This window comes from Mandrillus leucophaeus, unplaced genomic scaffold, assembly GCF_000951045.1.
Source record: "Mandrillus leucophaeus isolate KB7577 unplaced genomic scaffold, Mleu.le_1.0 Scaffold154, whole genome shotgun sequence".
Lineage (NCBI taxonomy): Eukaryota > Metazoa > Chordata > Mammalia > Primates > Cercopithecidae > Mandrillus > Mandrillus leucophaeus.
The window spans coordinates 1,020,400-1,044,573 of NW_012101521.1; the positions used below are offsets into that span (position 1 = coordinate 1,020,400).

General features: G+C 39.4%; 1 protein-coding gene and 1 pseudogene across 1 annotated transcript in view; both read left to right on the forward strand.

Annotated features, from left to right (window-relative positions):
- ADRBK2 (adrenergic, beta, receptor kinase 2) overlaps positions 1-24,174 on the forward strand; it is a 120,164-nt gene that overhangs the window by 37,374 nt on the left and 58,616 nt on the right. Inside the window, exons 2-4 of the mRNA XM_011975365.1 lie at positions 3,825-3,898; positions 21,112-21,213; positions 23,469-23,543. Of these exons, the coding sequence (XP_011830755.1) occupies positions 3,825-3,898; positions 21,112-21,213; positions 23,469-23,543 (251 nt within the window). The remainder of the gene's footprint in view (positions 1-3,824; positions 3,899-21,111; positions 21,214-23,468; positions 23,544-24,174) is intronic.
- On the forward strand, positions 6,590-8,406 carry LOC105536083 (annotated as a pseudogene).

Consider the following 24,174-nt stretch of genomic DNA (forward strand, 5'->3'; position numbering starts at 1 on the left):
AGAAACAAAGTAAACACATTTCATAGATATCTACTAAGCAGGTGTTAGGCCACTATTTTTTACTCTTTAAGATCTGGAGAAATTGCAATGATGAAGTGAGCTTGTTAGGCAAAGTATTTCCTTATTTTTGCCCTAATCTAGGCCATGCTTCATTTGCTTTTTATATAATTTAAGGCTGATGAAGGTAAGTTGTGTTCAGCCTAGGACATTTAGGAGGTCCTAGTGATTCAGGATTTAGCCAAAAGGCAAATATCTTTCTTCCTGCTGCTTCATTTTAACAGCTCCATTTAAACAGCTGATAGAAGGTAAAGCTTCAGTTTATGTGCGCACAGGAGGAAAATCATATTTTGTGTTTCCTATAGTGTGTTAAACTAAGTCCTTGGCTTATTCTACCGACCGACAATGGAAATTTCCTTAAAGAAGTACATAAACACATTCTAAGCTGGATGTTCATTCATTCAACTCCCTCTTTCCCTCATCTCTCCTCTTTCTGTCCTCTTCCTTCCTTCTTTCCACCCACTTCCCTCCCTCTCCTTGTACCTATTCTCTCTCTTCTACCTTTTTTCCTTTGTTCTCTCTCCTGAGCTCTGTCTTTGTCACAGTCAATCCTCTTGTGCAAATGTAGTAGAGAATAAAACACCTGTACCCTATGCATTGCAGCTTACATTGTAGTGGGAGAGGTAGACAGTAAAGAAGCAAATATAAACATGTGACAATTTTTGCTCATCGTTAAGTGCTACAAAGTGTTTTGTGGTATGTGTGTGTGAATGGATGCGAGATAGACAGCAGGACAGTGAGAATGAATGAGAATCATGAAAGGCCTCCTCAAGGAAAGGGGTATTTTAAGTGAGCTAGTGAGCTGTTCGTCTAGAAGATCCAGGACAAGTGTGTGAGACAGTGGGAATAGCTGGTAAGAAACCCTGAGAAGGGAATGAGCTTGGTATTAGAGAAACTGCAGTACAGAAGCTTGGCCTAAGTGAAGTGAGCTTGAGGAGAGCACTGTGAGATGAGGCCAGAGAAGGAAATGGTGACTCTAGAAGGTGTGGGTAGGGTGTGGGTAGGCTGTGGTAAAGTTTCAGTTTGATTCCAAGTGTAGTCAAAAGACAGTGGTCCATGTGTGGTATTATTTCATTTTGTCATTTAGACATTTTGGAAACATCTCTGATTTGATCAAAATACTTAAGTTCAAATTCTCATGTTAGTTTTCTCTTCCAGAAATAGAAAAAGAAATATATGTGGCAAAAACTGACAACATTGAAAAAAGATGAACAAATCTACAATTACAAATGGAGAGTTCAACACTTCACTATTGATGATGAATAGAAAAAATAGACAGATGGCCAGGCGTGGTGGCTCATGCCTGTAATCCCAGCACTTTGGGAGGCCGAGGCGAGGAGATCACCTGAGGTCAGGAGTTCAAGACCAGTCTGGCCAACATGGTGAAACCCCATCTCTACTAAAAGTTCAAAAATTAGCCAGGCATGGTGGTGGGTGCCTATAATCCCAGCTGCTCGGGAGGCTGAGGCAGGAGAATTACTTGAACCTGGGAGGTGGAGGTTGCAGTGAGACAAAATCTCGCCATTGCACTTCAGCCTGGGCGACAGAACAAGACTCTGTCTCAAAACAAACAACAAACAAACAAACAAAAGAGAATAAATAGACATTCAGTAAAGATTCAGAGGATGATCTTTTATTTTGATGTATTTAGGGGGTACAAGTGCAATTTTGTTACATAGATACACTGCATAGTGGTGAACTCTGAGCTTTTAGTGTACATTGTACCCAGTGTGTGATTTTTCATGGCTCACTCCTCTCCTATCCTCCTGCCTTTCGGAGTTTCCAGTGTCTATTATTTTACTCCCTATGTCCACGTGTACCCATTGTTTAGCTCCCACTTGTAAATGAGAACCTGCAGTATTTGACTCTCCGTTTCTGACTTACTTCACTTAGGATAATGGCGTTCAGTTCCATTTGTGTTACTGCAGAGGACCATCTTGAACAACTCTATCAAGCCCACTTGGTTTAATTGCCTTTGTATTCTTTTAAATGAAACACTCCACCTTATAAGAACAGAATGCACATTTTTTTCAAGTGCCATACAGCATTCACCTAGATAGACTAAAAGTTTCAATGCATTTAAAAGCATTGAAATCATACCAAGCATGTTCTCTGACAGCAAACAGAGCTAAACAGAAATCAGTGTCTGAAAAATCCCCAAATATTTTGAAATTAAACTACACCCTTCTGAAGGACTCACAGATCAAAGAAGAAATAACAACGGAAATTAGGAAATCCTTTGAAATGAATGAAAATCAAGAAACAATCATTACTCTTCAAATCAGAATACTAACATACAAACAGGTAGAGATGTATCCTTCCCATTTGCCTGCTTCTTGAATTTCCTACTTCCTGCCTATGTTGGGGTCATCGCAGTTTCTCCATGGGAGGAGCGTGGCTGTGCTCCCCCTGCAGGTGTGCGCCTGACCCTGGTAAAGTCTGGCTGTGCCTATTTAACTAGTACTCTTTGTCATTCTACTCTAGTTTGAGTGAACGAACGCTTACCATTTTCAAAGGCCATATTCCAGGAACTATGGAGGGGAATTTATGGATCAGTCACAGACCAGTTCAAGTTACAAGATCCTTATGCTAATGTTAATTAAAATCTCATCACAGCCACTTCCTTTTACAGTCCCACCTGGGGAATTCTGGTCCACTTCATCTCTATGTGGTAGACTTTGTGAGTCTTTCTTCAGTTCCTTTCTGCGGCTTCTGTTTCTGCGAACTCTCCATGTAATTGTTTTGACTTTTTGGAATTTTATAGTCTTCAAGTATCTCTACCTTCAGTCTGGTATCAGCTTGTTCTATTCAACTTTGTTTATCTAGGCGTGACCATTAGGCATTAAGCTAGGCACTAGGATTTCAAATGGAATGGGAGCCTTATAAATCAGGTAACTAATTAGTGTGTGGTAAATATTTTGACAGAATGTTGGAAAGGCTAAGTAAACAACCATTCATTCAATGCACATTTTTTGACCACCTACTGTGTACCAGGCATTGTGCAATAGGGGCTGTCTCATCAGAGAAGACTTCAGAGCACAGGCGGCCTTTGAGTTCAATTCTGGTTATTTTAGGAATTTTCAAGATACAGAGAGGGGCGTGGTATTCTAGGCAAAGGTATTTAAAGGTGAGGCATGTAGTTGTGAAGGACTAAAGAATGACCTGGGAGTGGGTAATCTGCTCTGGCACTAGATATTTGGTAGGGACTTGGAAATAGTGAGTAAGTGGCAAGAGAAGGGACTAGAAAGGTTTGGAAAGTTCTTTTTGGAAGTTTTTTGTTTTTGTTTTTGTTTTTGTTTTTTAAGGGAGTTTAGTCCTATTTTAGTGGGCATAGTGTTTATTAGTGTCTTGGTGATTCTCACCAACACTTCCATACTGTCTGTATCTCTTATTCCTTTGGTTGTTATTTTGGTCACTACAATGGTCAGCGGCTCCAAGTGACGGTCGCGAAAGTCAGCCCTGTTGTATCATACTTTTGTAGAAAGTATGTAGAAAGTGGGGGGTGGGGAGGGGGGAACATCAATAGAGAAGGAATCCTGAAGCAATGAGCCAAGTATGTGGTATTTTTCTGCCCAGAGTATTTCCTTCTAGGAATTAATTAATTTCTAGGAATTAATTAATTAATTAATTAGTTTCTTGAATTTTTTTTTTTTTTAAAAGTAGAGGAGGAAGAGGTTGAGGTATAAACACATTGCTTTGAAAACACCCTTGTGGGATAAAATTTCAATTAATTGCCCACCCTGAAATTTTTTATTTTTTTCCTTTAGGTTTCTTGCTATTTAAAGATTTTTGTTTGAATGAAATTAATGAAGCTGTACCTCAGGTGAAGTTTTATGAAGAGGTAAGAAGTAACTGTTTTACTGATGCTTTTCTTTCAAAAGCATATTTAAACTGTACTTTGGAACATATTAAGACTACTCAATATCTTATAAATATTTAGAAATTCATTGAAAGTAATTAGTAGTGCAAAATATAGTATCAAGTTTGAGATGCTAACAGGTATAAAAAGCTGAGCATGCCATAAAAGTCGCATTCTTAAAGGCTTCAGAGTGCTATGGAAGCAGTGAGGGACAGTTCCAGAGACGGGAGGCTCATCCAGAGCTCCACCAAGGAGCGCCAGGTATTTTATTTTCTGTGGAAGCGTGCTAGTTCTGGAGATGTGAGCAGAGGCAGAGGACTGCTATTAGCTTTGAAAGAGATACTAGCCCAGGTTTTCTGGTCATACTGGATTGACAAATTGGATATTTGGTTGGGGGTGTGATGGGGCACTCAAATGCATGACCGATTTTCCCCATACGACATTTGGTGAAATCTGAGGTTGGAGGGGAGCTGAAGAGAGAGGCCAGAAACTTCTGGAAGGCACATTGAAATCTCCTACAGCCTTACAGTGCCTAGGAAACAGACCTGCTGGAGGCTGGAGGCTGGAAACAGAATGGGCGAGAGGTGAAAACCTTAGAGGAAGTGGTCTGGTGACATTGAGTATCTACAGCTACTTTTCACCCAGGGTGTCTGTTGATTTCAGGTGTAGCAGGCAGATGAGCATCCAGGCTTGGCTGCTTCTGGGAGACAAAAAATACAGAAAAGGTTTCTGGAGCTAGAGTTTAAAAATAAGACTAGAGGAGAGCCCCACATGTGAGATTAGTCACCCTCTCAAAACACATGCCAAGTTTTCAAGCTGAGTGGGGTGGGAGGCCAAAGAGCTAAGCTGAAAACTTGTTACGGGCAGAACTGAATCCAGTGCTAAGGAAATAAAAGTCTCTCCTTGAACTCCATGGAGGGCATGCCTTAGAAACAGGGTCAAGGCAGAAGCAGACGGGGTCCTACAAAAATGACAACCCAACCTAGCGCCATCCCTTATTGGATGATGAGCTCCCTCCTTACCTGCTTACCAGAGTACAAAGGGAACCCTTTTCTGTCTTTTTTACAGGTAGGCAATAACATTATATAAGGACTGTATAGTGTTTAGCATACAGTAAAGAATTATGAGACATGCTAAGAAGCAAGATCATGTGAATCATAAACAAGGCGATAAAAGCAGACCAGCAGGTGAGTCAGATATTGGAGTTAGCAGACAATAACTTTAAAATAACTATGAATCATATGTTCAAGAAAAAAGAGAAAAAGATGGACAAAATAGATGAAAGGATACATAATTTCAGGATAATTTGAATTTATTATGAAGACTTAAACACTTTAGAACAGAAAGTACTATATTTGAAATTAGAACTAATGGTTCAGTTCAATAGCAGATTGGTTAGATAGTTCAAGACAAAATAAATAGGAAGGCAGGTCAGTGGATAATCTCAAACTGAAGCACAGAGAAAAGCAATCAAAAAAAGACACAGGAACATTAGAAACACATGAGACATTCTTAAAGGTCTAACACATATAGGTTTGGAGTTTCAGAAAGAGAAGGGAGAGAATAGGGCAAAAACAATATTTGAAAAGATAATACTAAGAATTTTACAGGCCAGGCGTGGTGGCTCACGCCTGTAATCCCAGCACTTTGGGAGGCCGAGGCAGGCGGATCACGAGGTCAGGAGATCAAGACCATCCCGGCTAACACGGTGAAACCCCGTCTCTACTAAAAATACAAAAAAATTAGCCGGCTGTGGTGGCGGGTGCCTATAGTCCCAGCTACTCAGGAGGCTGAGGGAGGAGAATGGCATGAACTCAGGAGGCGGAGCTTGCAGTGAGCCGAGATCGCGCCACTGCACTCCAGCCTGGGCGACACAGGAAGACTCTGTCTCAAAAAAAAAAAAGGCCATGGTGAACGGTGGGGAAGACACAATACTTTTAAAGAGCAACAATTTGACTGACTGACATCTTAAGAAAAATGGTTTTTTAAAAAGACAGTGAGGCTGGGCACAGTGGCTCACGCCTGTAATCCCAGCACTTTGGGAGGCCAAGGCGGGCGGATAATGAGGTCAGGAGTTCAAGACCACCCTGACCAACATGGTGAAACCCCGTATCTACGAAAAATACAAAAATTAGCCAGGCGTGGTGCACGCCTGTAATTGCAGCTACTCAAGAGACTGAGGCAGGAGAATCGCTTGAACCCGGGAGGCAGGAGTTGCAGTGAGCTGAGATGGTGCCATTGCACCATGGTGCCTGAGTGACAGAGGGAGACTTTGTCTCAAAAAAAAAAAAAAAAAGACAATGAAATGGCCATCGTTAAAGGAGAGAGAGATAATTGCCAGCCTAGAATTCTATTCCCAGCAAAAATTTCCTTCAAAAATGGGGGACGAGGAGGTGGAGGAGGGAGAGAGCCCCGGGGCCTCCCCTCCACCCACCGCCCCCTCCCACCACCCGGAGCTGCAGCAGCCTCGACTCATGAGAGCACAGCTGGAGGACAGATTTGATAATGGGCTGCATTAAAAGCAAAGAAAACGAAATTCCAGCCATTAAATACCTGAAAATACTCCAGAGCCTGTGCGTACAAGGGTGAGCCACAGGAGCAGAACCCGCTTCAGTGTCACCATGTCCGTCATCTTCAGCAAAGGGAACAGCAGTTAATTTCAGCAGTCTTTCCATGACACCATTTGGAGGATCCTCAGGGGTAACACCTTTTGGAGGTGCATCTTCCTCATTCTCAGTGGTGCCAAGTTCATATCCTGCTGGTTTAACAGGTGGTGTTACTATATTTGTGGCCTTATATGATTATGAAGCTAGAGCTACAGAAGACCTTTCATTTAAGAAGGGTGAAAGATTTCAAGTAATTAACAATACGGAAGGAGACTGGTGGAAAGCAAGATCAATCGCTACAGGAAAGAATGGTTATATCCTGAGCAGTTGTAGCGCCTGCAGATTCCATTCAGGCAGAAGAATGGTATTTTCGCAAAATGGGGAGAAAAGATGCTGAAAGATTACTTCTGAATCCTGGAAATCAATGAGGTATTTTCTTAGGAAGAGAGAGTGAAACGGCTGGTCGTAGTAGCTCACGCCTGTAATGCCAGCACTTTGGGAGTCCAAGACGGTCGAATCACCTGAGGTCAGGAGTTCTAGACTAGCCTGGCCAACATGGTGAAACCCCCATCTCTACTAACAAAAAAAAAAAAAAAAAAGCAAAATTAGCTGGACGTGGTGGGGAGTGCCTGTAATCCCAGCTACTCAGGAGGCTGAGGCAGCAGAATCACTTAAACCTGGGAGGCGGAGGTTGCAGTGAGCCAAGATCATGCCACTGCACTCCAGCCTAGGCAACAAGAGCAAAAACTCCATCTAACAAACAAACAAACAAACAAAACAAAACAAAACAAAAATGAGAGAGTGAAACTACTAAAGGTGCTTATTCCCTCTCTATTCGTGATTGGAATGAGGTAAGGGGTGACAATGTGAAACACTACAAAATTAGGAAACTTGTCAATGGTGGATACTATATCACAACCAGAGAACAATTGGATGCTCTGCAGAAATTGGCAAAACACTACACAGAACATGCTGATAGTGTATGCCACAAGTTAACTGTGTGTCCAACTGTGAAACCTCAGACTCAAGGTCTAGCAAAAGATGCTTGGGAAATCCCTTGAGAATTTTGCGACTAGAGGTTAAACTAGGACAAGGATGTTTTGGCAAAATGTGGATGGGAACATGGAATGGAACCACAAAAGTAGCAATCAAACACTACAACCAGGCACAATGATGCCCGAAACTTTCCTTCAAGAAGCTCAGATAATGACCAAAAAAAAAAAAAAGACATGGTAAACTTGTTCCGCTATATGCTGCTGTTTCTGAAGAGCCAATTTACATTGTCACTGTATATATGTCAAAAGGAAGCTTATTAGATTTCCTTAAGGACTGAAGGAAGGAGATGGAAAGTATTTGAAGCTTCTACAAATGGTTGATATGGCTGCTCAGATTGCTGATGGTATGGCATATATTGAAAGAATGAATTATATTCACCGAGATCTCCGGGCTGCTAATATTCTTGTAGGAGAAAATCTTGTGGGCAAAATAGCAGATTTTGGTTTAGCAAGGTTAATTGAAGACAATGAATACACAGCAAGACAAGGTGCAGAATTTCCAATCAAATGGACAGCTCCTGAAGCTGCACTATACGGTGGGTTTACAATAAAGTCTGATGTCTGGTCATTGGGAATTCTACAGACGGAACTGGTAACAAAGGGCAGAGTGCCATATCCAGGTATGGTGAACCGTGAAGTACTGGAATAGGTGGAACAAGGATACAGGATGTCCTGCCCTCAGGGCTGTCCGGAATCCCTCCATGAATTGATGAATCTGTGTTGGAAGAAGGACCCTGATGAAAGATCAACATTTGAATATATTCAGTCCTTCTTGGAAGACTACTTCACTGCTACAGAGCCATAGTACCAGCCGGGAGAAAACTTATAATTCAAGTAGCCTATTTGATATGCACATATCTACCAAAATATAAAGAACCTGTGTAGAGTTTCTACAGGGATCAAAAGAAGAATATCTTCTTTACTCTGCACGTTTTTAATGGTAAACTGGAATCCCAGATATGGCTCCACAAAACCACTTTTTTTTCTTCAAGTATTAAACTCTAGAGTACCGATGATGAATTTTCCAACCAATTTCAGGGTCCAAAGAAAATAGAGCTAAGATACTGATGACAATGTGGGTGATAGCATGGTAATGAAGGACACTGAGACTACTGCTTATAAATCATTTCCTTTCTTTTCTTCCCCAAAGTCAGAATTACTCAAAGAAAATTGTTGTTATAGATAAAACTTGAGAGATAAAAAGCTATACCATAATAAAATCTAAAATTAGATTTTAGACTGAATAATTCCATTCCAGTTTTTTAAAGTTTCTTGCATTTATTATTCTCAAAAGTTTTTTCTAAGTTAAACAGTCAGTAGGCAATCTTAATATATGCCTCCTTTTGCATGGACATGGGCCAGGTTTTTCAAAAGGAATATAAACAGGATCTCAAACTTGATTAAATGCTAGACCACAGAAGTGGAATTTGAAAGTATAATGCAGTACATTAATATTCATATTAATAGAACTGAAAAGTAAAACAATAAATTTTTCACTTCACTCCTTTTCTGAAGAGTTTGGCTTAGAATAATGAAGGTAACTGGAAAGTGACTTAATCTTGTGTGACGTTGCATTGATTTTTTTGTTTTGTTTTGTTTTGTTTTTTGAGATGGAGTCTTGCCCTGTTGCCCAGGCTGGAGTGCATTGGTGCCATACCGGCTCACTGCAACCTCTGCCTCCCTGGTTCAAGCGATTCTCTTGCCTCAGCCTCCTGAGTAGCTGGGATTACAGGTAGCACCCTGTAATCCCAGCTCCCTGAGTAGCACCTGCCACCACACCTGGCTAATGTTTTTGTATCTTTAGTAGAGACAGGGTTTCACCATGTTTTCCAGGCTGGTGTCGAACTCCTGACCTCATGATCTGCCCGCCTCGGCCTCCCAAAGTGCTGGAATTACAGACGTGAGCCACCATGCCCAGTGACTTTTTAAGGCAATATATAATTGAAACTGTACTATCCAATCCAAGGGGAAATCTTTTAATCTTTAGATAACATGCAGAGTAAGACCCAGCATTTAAAAAGCCCTTTTGAAAAAATAGACCTGGTACTGTGAGATATTGCTAATATGTCCTTATGGTGATGGGTGCCACAAATAGAAAATATGACCAGATCGGGGACTTGAACGCACTTTTGCTCAGGTTGAAATAGATGAACAGAGGCCAGGCGCGGTGGCACACGCCTGTAGTCCAGCACTTTGGGAGGCCGAGGCGGGCAGATCACAAGGTCAGGAGATCGAGACCACAGTGAAACCCCATCTCTACTAAAAATGCAAAAAATTAGCCGGGCGCGGTGGTGGGTGCCTATAGTCCCAGCTACTCAGGAGGCTGAGGCAGGAGAATGGCGTGAACCCGGGAGAGCTTGCAGTGAGCCGAGATCGCACCACTGCACTCCAGCCTGGGCGACAGAGCGAGACTCTGTCACCAAAAAAAAAAAAAAAAAAAAAAAGAAAAGAAATCGATGAACAGAGAGAGGAAACTGTATTTAAAAGAAAATGTGAAAATTTTACAAGAAGAGGGATGGAATGTAATGTTTAGTGTTGATGTCATGGAATGACAAAATGACATTGCTGGTGTTCAGAGCTCCTCATTTAGCTATCTTCTGAGACTTTTAAGAGCTATAAGGTGTAACTAACTATAAACTAATTTTTCTTACACACTAAATGGGTATTATTTGTTCAAAATAGTGAAGTTACGGCTTCACATTCATTCCAGTGGGATACGGCTTTTATGCAAAACATTTTTAGAATTCCAGTTTTCAAATCATGTTTGAATCTGCGTTCACTTTTAAAGTCTGCTTAATGGTGGTCATTTTTTCCCCTTTAGAATATATTAAATAGTTGATTTGGGGAGGAAAACTTATTCTGAATATTAACAGTGGTGAAAAGAGGACAGTTTTTGCCCTGAAGTGCAAAAGTTAAACATACAAAATAAGACTATTTTTAAGAGTCACTCAAAAATTTCAAAATACAAATTTGAATAGCAGCATTAGTGGTATCAGTGTCTAGCAAAGGAAAAATTGAATCTAATAAATAAAATGAAGGTCTGGTGTGTATGTTATAAAATACTCTCATAGCGTCACACCTTAAATTAAGCCTTATACTAGGTTTCTCTGTTTTCAGGATATCATTCTTAACTATCATTATTTACCTGATTTAATCATTAGATTTGAAATTCTGTGCCATGGCATATATGTTCAAATTCAAACCATTTAAAAATGTGACAGATGGACTTCATGTAAGTTGGCAATGGTTCTGGTACTAAAAATTGTAGTTGTTTTTCCTGTTTACGTAACCTGCTTCGTATTGACTCTTTCTACCAAGAGGGTCTTCCTAAGAAGAGTGACATCATTATTTCCTCTTGTCAACAACTTGTGACATGAGATTTTTAAAGGGCTTTCTGTGAACTATGGTATTGTAATTTTTCTAAGTAACAAAATTATGTTTATGTACTAAATCTGATCAGGAAAGTAAGCCAGGAAAAGTTGATGGTATTCATTAGGTTTTAACTGAATGGAGCAGTTCCTTATATAATAACAATTGTATAGTAGGGATAAAACACTAACTTAACATGTATTCATTTTAAATTGTTCTGTATTTTTAAATTGCCAAGAAAAATAAACAACTTTGTACATTTGAAGAGTTTTTCCAACAGCTTTTCGTCTTCAATGTCTTAATGTGGAAGTTAACCTTTACCAAAAAAGGAACTTGGCAAAAACAGCCTTCTAGCACACTTTTTAAAATGAGTAATAGTAGCCTAAACTTAATATTTTTATAAAGTATTATAATATTGTTTTGTGGATAATTGAAATAAAAAATTCTCATTAAAAAAATGAAGTGATGTAAAGATATAGTTAGACAAACAAAAGCTGAGGGATTTGTCAGTAGTGGACCTGCATGACAGGAAATACTAAAGGGAAGTACTTTAGTCAGAAGAATAATGATCCAGATGGAGATGCAGGAAGAAATGGAGAGCATGAAGGGTAAATATGTATGTAAAATGTAAATGAATATTGACTGTATAAAACAATAATGTCGTGTTTCTCGAGCTTAAAATAATCTAGAACTAAATTTCATGACAGTAGCAGAAAAGGCCGGGGAGGTTTATGAAGTTAATATTTTAAGGTTCTAGGATTATTGGGGATTAGCATAAGTAATAATTTTAGTATAAGTAATAATTTCCATTGGATTGTAATCAGTCAGGGATGTTTATTTTAATTTCTAAGGTAATTTATAAAAAAAAAAGTATATATAGCCACGCACTGCATAATGATATTAGGCCAACAAAAGACCATGTATATGCCAGTGATCCCAGAAAATTATAATACTGTATTTTTACTGTACCTTTTCTTTGTTTGGATATACTTACCTTTGTGTTACAGTTGCCTACAGTATTCAGTACAGTCACATGCTGCGCAGGTTTGAATCCTAGGAGCAATAGGCTACATCATATGGCCTAGGGGTGTAGTAGGTATACCACGTAGGTTCTTGTAAGCATGCTCTATGATGTTCACACAATTATGAAATTTCCTATTGACACATTTCTTTGAATGTATCCCTGTCATTAAGCTCCACATGACTGTATATCTAACAAGTTAAAAGAGGGAAAAATTAAATAAAGTAACATTTGCTAATCAACAGAAGGGCAATAAAAGGAATATAAATAGGGCATAAAATAGGTGGGTCAAATTGCAAACAAAGAGTAAGTAGCTACAAATCTATTTAAGTAATTACATTTCATGTAAAGGATTAAATACTCTAAGTAAAAGATAGGTTTTTCAGCCTGGATAAAGAACCGACCCTCCCCCAATATACTGCTTACAAGAGATATAGTTTAAACAGAGGGATGGAAAAGGTGGTATAATACAAACACTAACCAAAGCAAAGCCAGCATAAGTACACTAATATCAGGCAAACTATGCAATAATGCTGCTTTGAAATAAAGATGTATTTCTTAATGATAACAGGGTCAATCCAACAAAAAGATATCACAAACTGAAATCTGTATGTTACAAATAACATCACTTCAAATAATATAAAGCAAAAATTGGCAGATACAAAATGACAAATCTATAATCCTATTGGGAGATACTAACACATACCCTTCTACAGCTTATAGAACAGACAGACAAAAAAATTAGCAAGGATATAGAAGATCCTAATACATCATGAGTAAATTTGACCTAATTGACATATGTAAAATGCTGCACCTAGCAAAAATAGAATTCACTTTCTTTTTTCTTTTTTTTTTTTGAGATGAAATCTTGCTCTGTTGCCTGGGCTGGAGTGCAGTGACATGATCTCGACTCACTGCAACCTGTCTCATGGGTTCAAGCAGTTCTCCTGCCTCAGCCTCCCGAGTAGCTGGGATTGCAGGTGCCCACTACCGCGGTCAGCTAATTTTTGTATTTTTATTAGAGATGGGGTTTCACCATGTTGACCGGGCTGGTCTCGAACTCCTGACCTTGTAATCCGCCCGCCTCAGCCTCCCAAAGTGCTGGGATTACAGGCGTGAGCCACCGGCATCCAGCCCACATTCTTTAAAGTACACATGGAGCATCAGAATAGATCATGTGCTGAGTCCTAAAGAAAGCTTCTACAAATTTCGTGATTGAAATTGCTTACAGTATGTTCTCTGACAACAGTAGAATTAAGCTCAAATTTAATAACAGAGTTAAACTAACGAATCCTTAACTACCTGAAAATGAATATACTTCTAAACAATTTGTAAGTCAAAGAGGAAAGTAAAGTAGAAATTAGAAACTATTTTTAATGAAAATATATTTAAGAAATGATATATGCCATTATTATTAGTGTGGTGTATCTTTATCCTAAAACATTTTAAATGGTCAAAAGAAAGCATAGCATGACTGGGCCTGCCTGATATAAGTCATCCTTGTAAAAATTTGAAAATTGGAGGAATATTCTTTTCTTTCTCATTTATATATGAAAATACACATAAAAATATACATACACATGAAAACTTAAACAATTATGTTAATATATTTTTAGAAAGAAGGGTCAAATTATGATGTACATCCACCATAATGTAAAAAAAGTAAGCTAAATCCAAAAGGATTTTACTCAGTATAAAGTGACCTTATTATTTCAGTCTGAATCATAATCAGGCATTTTATCTGGATACGTATCACAGCGTGATCTGTCATAAGAAATTTCTTTCTTGTGTTTCTAAAAACTTGAACTCTCCCGTTTCAGCATTTACTAAGTCACCTTGTCAAACACATAGAAATCTCCTTTAGCAGATAATTTTTGCTGGGTTGAAACAGATGGGCAATCTACTTGTGGTTATTTCCTAAGTACTTATTGCAGATACGGTGGTGATTGCTGCTGATGCGTTTCCATTTGAACTTGAAGCATTGGTGTTTCTCTTAACTGGCGTCCTCCCCAGCTCTTTTCATCTCTCTTCTGGCTTGGTACATGGCGGGTCTGGCTCATCAGATGATCCCCTTGGAGGATGCTGCAAAACTGCTCAGCAACCTGCTCTGTGTTCTTTCACTGAAGATATCCTCCACTCTTAGGGCTCAAGTGCATTTCTCTAATTAAATCAGTGCAGCCTTTACACATTGAAGTTGTCAGTAATTCTTCTCTGACCCCTCATTTTTGTCAGTTTAGTAATTTTTCTTTAATTTCTGCTTGTTGGTTTGTGACCCCAATCTCTAGAAAGCTCTCGTCAGGTATCTTGAAATGTACATTTTGTACATTGTATTTCCACTTCCCTGTGTCCCCAAACAGTTACCCATTTCTCACGTTAAAGTTCTAACTGCATATCCTGGCATTCAGAGTAGCTTTACATTACTTATTACCTACCTCTCCCTGTTTATTTTTCACTATCTTCTTACATAGAATGTCTACATTGGCCAAACCTGACTAACTGGCATTCCCCAAATCCAAGCCTGTTCTTTTTGTTACTTTACTGTGTCCTTTCCCCAGCCTAGAATGCTGCTTCTTCACTTATTGGAAGCCTAGCTTTCTGTAAGGTCTAGCTCAATATGGAAAATTTCTACATTTTCTAGCAAGTCTGTTTGTGCAGCTGTTTCCGTCTTCTGTGATGGCTGACTCCTCTGATTCTTACACTGTTGTCTAATGCTCATGTCATGCCTACCGTGTGCCTGCTGCTTGTGTGTGTGGTCAGCATTTTCATCTCGACCATTATTTGACTCATCAGCAGAAGACCTAGCTAGGATCTAGGTGCAACGGTGCCTCTCATCTGCCGTGGCATATGGGGCAAGTGATTCAGCAAACCCTGAAGTATCTACCTTATGTCAGACCCTGAGCTTAGAAATGCGGACTCTGTCCCTGTACTTGAGGCTGTCATTGTATGAGGGCTTCATATCTGAGCTTCAGTTACCTCATCTATAAAGTGAGGCTAGTGATCATCTCCTGCTCACTTCACGGGCTGTAAGGTTCAAATAGGACACCAGGTGAACAATTGCTTTCGAAACCATAGTATCTATAATATGCTGTTCCGTTCTGTGCAGCATAGTGGTTCAGAGTTCTAGGTGCTGAGCTCTGATTGCCCGGATTTGAACTCTACTACTTACTAATTATGTAAACTTGGGAAAGCTTTTCTCTACCTGGGATTCCTCAGCTAAGAATTGGAATGATTGTAGTACCTGTCTTGTAGAGTGGTTGTGTGTATACACAACACACACAGGACAGTGATGCCCCACAGTTACTGCTCCGTGTGTTGATTTATATACTTCTTGTTCCAGTTAGATTTTGAGGCGGCTTATAAAAACATGTACCTTATACCTAGATTTAAAAATAAATAATGGAAAAGAGAAAATAAATATTATTCCAAGATAAAGTTACTATATAGATTTTTTTTCACTGGTTCAACCAATATTTATTTATTATTTTTAAAATTTCGAGACAGGGTCTCACTCTGTCACCCAGGCTGGAGTGCAGTGGTGCAATCATGGCTCCCTCTAGTCTTGAACTCCTGGGCTCAAGTGATCCTCCTGCTGCTGCCTTCTGAGTAGCTTAGATAACAGGTGTGTACCACCACACCCAGATACTTTTTTTTATTTTAAAAATTTCTGTAGAGATGAGGTCTCACTGTGTTGCCCAGGCTGGTCTTGAATTTCTGGCCTTAAGTGATCCTCCCACCATAGCCTCCCAAAGTGCTGGGATTACAGGCGTGAGCTACTATGCCTAGCATAACCAATATTTATTAAACAGCAACATCATGCCAGACATTGTTCAGATGAACAGATACAAAGAACTTATCTCTTTGAGCTTGTATTCTGGTTGAGAGAAACAGACAATAAACAAATAATAAACAGGAAATGTACCCGGAAGTAAAAACTGCTACGTAATGACTCAAAACCTACTCAAAACTCTGCATGTTGTATTGTGACTTTGGTGACCACTTTAGATTGATGGGTCAAAGACTGTCTGAGGAGATGACATCTCAACCCAGGTTTGATTGTTAAAGAGGTTGGTCTTTTGAAGATGGAAGCTAGATGAGCGGGAGAGCATTTTAGGCTAAAGTCATGGCCAAAACAGAGCCCCTAACATGGTAGGAAAGAACTGGGCATGTCTGGGGAACTGAAAGAAAACTAGTGTGGTCTGATTGTACTGCATGAAGAGAGGGGCAGGTAGTGTGAGATAAGATCAGATTGAAGAGAGAGGCAGAGTTTTGGGGTCCAGAGTAACACATTTACATTTTATTCTTTTTTTTTTTTTTTTTTGAGACAGAGTCTCGCTCTGTCGCCCAGGCTGGAGTGCAGTGGCCGGATCTGAGCTCACTGCAAGCTCCACCTCCTGGGTTTACGCCATTCTCCTGCCTCAGCCTCTGGAGTAGCTGGGACTACAGACGCCCGCCACCTCGCCCGGCTAGTTTTTTGTGTTTTTTAGTAGAGATGGGGTTTCACCGTGTTAGCCAGGATGGTCTTGATCTCCTGACCTCGTGATCCGCCCGTCTCAGCCTCCCAAAGTGCTGGGATTACAGGCTTGAGCCACCGCGCCTGGTCACACATTTACATTTTATTCTAATGCCCGTGGAAAAATTAAAACAGAGGAGTATTAGGTGTCATGTTTTATAAGTATCAGGTCATGGTAATTGATATGATAGCTTCTACATCTCTTTTGATTTTATGTCTAGTTGTTCTATCAATTGCTGAGAAAAGGGTGTTAAAATCTTCAACTCTGATTGTAGAATGTCTGTTTCTTCTTTTATTTTGACCATTTTCTCCACATTTTTTGAAGCTCTGCTATTGCATCCATAAACATTTTTGATTGTTGTATCTTTCTATATGAAATGTCTGTATCTTTGGTAATATTCTTTGTCTTGAAATTGACTTCGCTGGATATTAATATAGATGTAGACACTTCAGTCTTCTTATGCTTACTATTTTCATGATATGTCTTTTCCTATCGTTCACTATCAATTTGTTTTTATATATAAAGTGTGTTTCTTTTAGACGGATATAAAAGTGTCTTGATTATTTTTTCCCTCATTCCGACAGCTTCTGCTTTTTAGTGAAGTAATTTTAGATATTGTATTTATCCTTTGTGGAGTTTGCTGAGTTTCTTGAATCTGTAAATTTATATATATTTTTCTTTACCAAATCTGGGAAAATTAGGGGCCATTACTTCTTAAAGGATTATTTTTCTACCTCAATCTTTCTTTCGTCTCCTTTTAAGACTGATTATATATATGTTTGATCTTTGGATATTATCTATCCTATGTATCCTGGATGCCCTGTCTGAGTTTTCCCCCAATATTTTTTCTTTCTTTTCTTTAGGTTGGATACTTCCTTTGGATTTGCCTTCAAATTTATTGGCATTTTCTTTTGGCATCTCTAATCTGCTATTACGTCTATCCATTGAATGTTTTATTTCAGATACTCTATTTTTTACTTCTGACATTTCTATCTGGTTCTTTTCATAGTTATTTTCTGCTGCTATTTCCTATCTTTTTATTCGTTACATGAACATTTTCTGTTAACATCCTTTCTGTTATGTCCAGTTATAATAGCTGCTTTAAAATCCTTGTCTGATAATTCTAACATCTGGGCTATCTTAGATTGGTTTTCATTGATGGTTTGTCCTCTTGCATATGGGTCACATTTTCTGTTTCTTCATCTGTAGAATAATTTTAGCCTGTGTCTGGAACATGTGATTGATATATTGTGGATACTGTAAACTCTGTTATGCTCCTGCAAGGGATATGGATTTTTTCATTTGTTTGTTGAAGAATACAGTTAGCTTGGCTTACTCAAACTCTGAGCCCTGTCCTCTCTGCATGGGGGAAGATGAATCTTGTTCAGTTCTTTAAGGCTTAGCTAGGCTGCTTAGGGTCTGCCATGCTCATGTGTCATTATGGGGTCCACCAGGGATTTTGATTGGATTTATATGTAGAATTTTGGAGCTTTCCTTCTGTGGCTCTTTGTTTTCTTCCAGTTTCTGTTGGAGGCCCTTTTCCATTCTCTGCGTACCTTTGGTGACTCCTCAGTGCTTATTTTGTGTGTGTGTGTGTCCAGAATGCTAGTTGTTATCTCAGGAGGATTGTTGTGTTAGGAGTTAATTGGTGCTTACCAGAAGCAGAGCCTGAGTTTATGTTATATTTTGAATGTAAAGCAAGCATGATTTGCTGATGAATTGGATGTAAGGGGTGGTGGTGGCAGGGGCGTGGCGAAAGAGTGGAATCACGATTATTCGTTTTTTGGCTTAAGCAACTGGGAGGATGATTTTACTCATTTTTGTGATAAAGAAGACAGGGAGAGGAGCCTGTTTGGCTGGAGTACAGAGGATGTGGAAGTTAAGGGTTTCGTTTAGAAGTGTTAAATTTGAGATGCTTTCTAGATATTCAACTGGAAATGTCAAATAGCTAGTTAGATATTTAGTATCTGGAGCTCAGGAGTCCTAGAGATCCAGACTTAGTCGTCAGAATATAATTGATATTTGAAACCATGGGACTAAATGACTTTACCTAGGGAGAACTTAACTGGTAAAGAAGGGGTGCCCCCAGCACCGTGCTCTGAGGCAGTTCAGTATTTGGAAGTCAAGCGGAGGAGAGGAACTACCAAAGGAGACCAAGAAAGAGAAGCCTGGAGAGGATGGGTCACAGAAGTCAGAGAAGAATGTTTCAAAGAAGGCGTCAGTGGACAGCTGAGTTGAATGCTGCTGAGAAGTCAATAAGGTGAAGGACGAAAGAGAGAGCGTTGGATTGGGCCAGGCAGAGATGACTTCACTAGACCATGTCACTGCAGTGGTGGTGGAACAAAGGATGGGCGCAGAAGCGGAGACTATGACACCTGTGGACCAAAAGTGCTTGCTGTTAGAGCTCAAGTTATTTAGTCTTCCAGTTCAGCTGGGAGCTGTGTAACCACCAAAGCAGAAAGGGACCACAGGTCTGTGAATATTTATTATTGATGAGAATGTTTCTATCCTGCAGCAGGGAAGGCTTTTCACCTTGAACTTAGACCTTTCCCTGCCCAGGTTACCTGGACAACCAAACTTCTGGGATCAGAGATGGCATTTACTACTTATATGCTGCAATAGGACATCTGTTTAGAGCTATTGGGAGTCGACTGCATGGTCTTTAATCAGTGGTCTTACTGGTTATAGAAAGTGAATACCAAATTACAGCCACAGATGCTTTAGGCTCTTACTTTGCCTTCTAAGAACTACCTTTTCTGTTGCTCAAGTTGGAGCTTAGAAGGCACAAGGCTCTTAGTAAAGACAGTGTTGTGGTTCAGAGCATCATTTACCCAGAAATGATGGGATTTGACTGTTCATGGGAAGGAACTTCCACAGAATGAGCATTTGTTTAACCAGGTGTCAGTTTGCTTTGTACGTTTCTTGGAACATAAACTTAAATTTCATTACATTTGTTTTCAAGGATCATCATTCCATGAAGTCTTATTATCCCTTGAGGTTGTTCTTAGGTAGAGGCAGAAACTTTTGCCTTTGGGTTAGTTATAGTCTGCCATTTTATCCTAGCATTCTGGCATTAACCTTTGGATTTGCCTAAAGCAAAATACAACAAAAGGAATCAACCAAGCCAAAAATCTTTGATTTATTTTCCAGCTCTCCTTCAGATTTTGGTATTTGGCTTCTGTTACTTTGCAGCTACCATATTCACATCTGGTATGGCGCTTGAACATGTTAGACTTGTTCTCCTGAATTGCCTTAGGATGATTAAGCCCTGATCTTTTGGCTATGTTGACATTACTGGACTGATTCTTCGTTAAGATGGTCTTTTCTTGTGGGATAGAGTATCAACCTTCCCCAGCCTGCCTGCCTTTATGTCAGGTTTTATTGTCTTTTTCAGGAAGACTCCATGTGAATTTCAGCCATCACAGTGTAACACTGATGATCTTTCAGGACAGTTACGATGTTCCTGGTAATTTCTCAGCGTGTGAACCATATGGGACCTCAGTGCTTCACATACCCTTTTCCCCTCACCTGCATGACTGTGCCCTTATCTTAATTAGGAATCTAATAAATAGGATATGCTGGTTTTGATTTCAAAACTGTGAAGGTCATACTATAAAGTAAAAGGTAACCTTTATTTCTGTTTAGTTGGTGCTCTCTCCCATGGGCGTAATTAGTGCCAACTTTTATCATACCAAAATAAAGAGTGCTTAGGTCAATATAGTAAGTAGATAACTGTTAGAAACCTTCTTTTCCAAAAATAAGTCATATGTACTAATCAGTCATTATAGTGAGGATCTTTGTGACAGTCTCCCTCCGAGCTTCTTAGATCATGTATGTTTTCATTTTCTTCTTGTCTTTTGGATTAAAAGTATTTCTGTAAATAAATTGGGAACAATTCTGAGGTCCAGGACCTTCTGTTACCAGGTTAGAGCATTGGGAGCCATTTCCACATAAGGCAAATATTTGTAAAGCACAGTCTCATTATTTAGTCATTTTTAACACCAGCCAGGTTACCTTTCCTGAATACAGCAAAGTACGCGATTTGAAGTCACCTGCCTGTTAATACTTTTATAGTGCAACTGAGGTTCCAACCTGGAAAGCCAATGCTTTCATCTGTGGGTGAATTCCTTTCTGTAATACTTATTTGCTTTAGTTGATTTTTGAAAAATCTCTTTGCAGGAATTCTGGCAATATATTTTTTTCCTCCTTGTAGTTTTGGAACACTGTAGTTGAGTGAGAACATTCCCTATCATAACTCCTAGAACTGAATTACAGCCAAATTGAAATGATTTGTGCTTTGGAGAGGAGAATTGGCAAGGATGCATGGTCTATGGCTCGTGTGTTGTAAGATAATTGTAACCATGGCAGTGCGTGTTTCCTAATATTATGTTTCTACATTTAAGTGATGAGAGTCATCATAGGGAAAAAATCCACTTGTATGTTTCTAGTTGAATTTAAATTATTCCAACTTCATTATTACAACATTAGAAGTAGCTGTTTCCTGTGGAATAGCTGGTTCAGTAATTTGCTTTATCTCATGTGCAAGTGGTTTCTGCCTGGGCCAGTAATATATTTTAATGAGGCAAGTTTCCAGGAAGACATAACCTAACTATGATAACTTTAAAAAACCTAGATAAAAGAATATGAAAAACTTGATAATGAGGAAGACCGCCTTTGCAGAAGTCGACAAATTTATGATGCCTACATCATGAAGGAACTTCTTTCCTGTTCACATGTAAGTATTTCTTCTAACTCTGTTGCTTTAGTACTGATGAATATGGGACCATGTTCAGTGTTTCCAGAATGAAAATAAAACAGTAGAAAGGTGTTTACAATTGAAAAATGCATGCCCGGGATGGAACCCATTTCTTCTGCTTTGTCATTTGTTTCCTGGTAATATTGGCACGACGTGTGTTGCTTCATGTAAGCTTAGTTCATTTCCAAAACCTGATACTTTCACTGCAAAAATCAATGAAATAAAATCACTAATTTAGATCAACTGAAGAAAAAGTCTCAATTCAAGACATTCTGAAGGAAATTAAGCTTTGTTATTTTAAAATGAGCTATACTTTAACAGTTAAGCTAATCAACTATTGATAAATATAAATTTTAAATGGTCTCTTTGAATGAATAAGGTGGCTTATAATCATTATGTTAATTTTGTTCATTAGTTAAATAGCAGTTGTAATATTTTTTTTTCTTTTAAATCAGATAAACAATCTAACTTGGTCATTAGGATAAACTAGGTTATTAGGAAATGATTCTACCAGGAGTAACTGGAAGAAGATTTATCATGTACTATCTCTACAGTAGGAATGTTTTCCAAAGCGTGGCCTGACAGTCCTGGCCCGCTTTGTCAACGCAGTAGCCACTAGCTGCCTGTGGCAATTTACATTTAACTTTAAATTAACTAAAGTCGGCTGGGCGCGGTGGCTCAAGCCTGTAATCCCAGCACTTTGGGAGGCTGAGACGGGCGGATCACAAGGTCAGGAGATCGAGATCATCCTGGCTAACACGGTGAAACCCCATCTCTACTAAAAAATACAAAAAACTAGCTGGGCGAGGTGGCGGGCGCCTGTAGTCCCAGCTACTCAGGAGGCTGAGGCAAGAGAATGGCGTAAACCTGGGAGGCGGAGCTTGCAGTGAGCTGAGATCCGGCCACTGCACTCCAGCCTGGGCGACAGAGTGAGACTCTGTCTCCAAAAAAAGAAAAAAAAAAAAAAAAAATTAACTAAAATCAAATAGGAGTAAAAATTTAATACCTCAGTTCCTCATGAGCCACCTTTCCAGCGCTCAGTGGTTACATGGGGCTAGTGGCTTTTGTACTGGATGGCACAGATACACAACCCTCCCATCGTTGCAGCAAGTCCTATTGGACAGCACAGGTCGTGGTCATGGTGTATTTTGGTGCTTCTGTATTCATTGTTTATTTACAGTTCCTGCTGACATTTGCATAACTGTGGCTAAAGAGGACGTCTCTTTCTTGTGGCATGCACTGCTCTGTTCCTTGGACCCACCTGGCTTGGTGAAGAAATTTCTGGGCCTAGGGCTAATTGTTGCCACTCCCTGCCTTGCTGCCTCAGTAGGGAAGGACTGAACGCTTGAAGAATGCCAGATGTTCAATGGGAAAGCCTCCGAAAACTTAGTTTTTATGTAGTTCAACAATTTACAGGGTGTTTATTCGTATGACGGTACTTTTAAGCCTTTCTTCTTATTGTGCATTGTTAAAGAAGACACAATTTGAAGTTTGGAGTGGGGAGGATACCCTTTTAATTTTTATCAGTGGAAGCTCCACTGTTTTTGCCCTCGCTGGGGTTACAGTAAGACTTTCCTTAACCTAGAGCCTTTTACCGCTATGGCTTGACTTTGTAATCCTGACATTAATTCTTAGGGGTATTTTTGTGTATTTTCTCTTATTTGGTGGAAATTTTACATTTTTACAACCCCATTATCAGTTTGTTGATGGATATATTTAGGGCCCAAATAATCCTCCCACCTCAGCTTCCAGAGTAGTTAGGACTACAGGCGCATACCACCATGCCCGGCTCATTTTTATTTTTATTTTCATGGAGATGAGGTTCCACTATGTTGCCCAGGCTGATTGCAAACTTCTGGGCTCCAGTGATCCTCCTGCCTCGACCTCCCAGAGTGCTGAGATTACAGGCATGAGCCAGTGCACTGGCCTGATAATAGGATTCTTTACACTTTATTATCAGAGTGATCTTGAACCCTTCTGGAATTGCATAGTGTCAGCCCCTGCATGGTCATTCTTCTGGACATGTAGCTAAGAACTGGATGCCCAGAGGAACGAGCACTTGCTGGGATTGCCTGTAAATACTCAACAGATTTTTAAAGAGTGTTTGTTAATATAATTACCATAGGTTACTGTTTAGTAATTGCTGTGCTAAATTTATCTGTTGTGATATTATACAACATACACAGATTCGTTACATCTTATTGTTAAAAAATATTATTTTTGACTTTTGATAGCCTTTCTCAAAGCAAGCTGTAGAACACGTACAAAGTCATTTATCCAAGAAACAAGTGACATCAACTCTTTTTCAGGTAAGTTAAAATGATTCCAAAATAAATAGATAATATTTGCTTAACAGTTGGTCTTGGTGACATTCTTTCCGCATGTGCAGTTACACTAGAGGACTTGCTTTGTACAGACTGTGTTCTAATCTGGAGCTTTGTCTGGGACAATTTGAGTTTATTATCGCTTGTCTTCCCATTGCAAAGTGTCCTTTTACCAATGTGCTTCATAAAGCCTTTTCTGAAAAAGGCCACCAGAGCTTTGCAGTAACATTATGTTCTAGAAATCAGTCAAGATAAGATATCAGAGAAGAAAGCTTTTTTTCCCATTTGACATTCTAGCACCTGTGATGAGCAAAGACTCGACAAGATTTATTTTGTAGTGCCAGGCTGTTGATACTTGCTGTGATTATCCTCTACAGGAAATACGATTTATTTTCAAGATTCAGGAGCAAATGTTTGAGTGATCTTTGAGTCATGGAAAATTGTATTTTACCTTGGTTGTTCATATCTTGAACACAATACAGTCATATAGGTTTAAATGACAAGACTTGGAAAATCAAATTCCCCACTAATAGGCCTATATATTTGGCATTCTTTAGATGAGGTGGTTTCACTTCCTCCCAAAAGCCTTTTCCATCCTGTGTTTTTTATAGAGGTG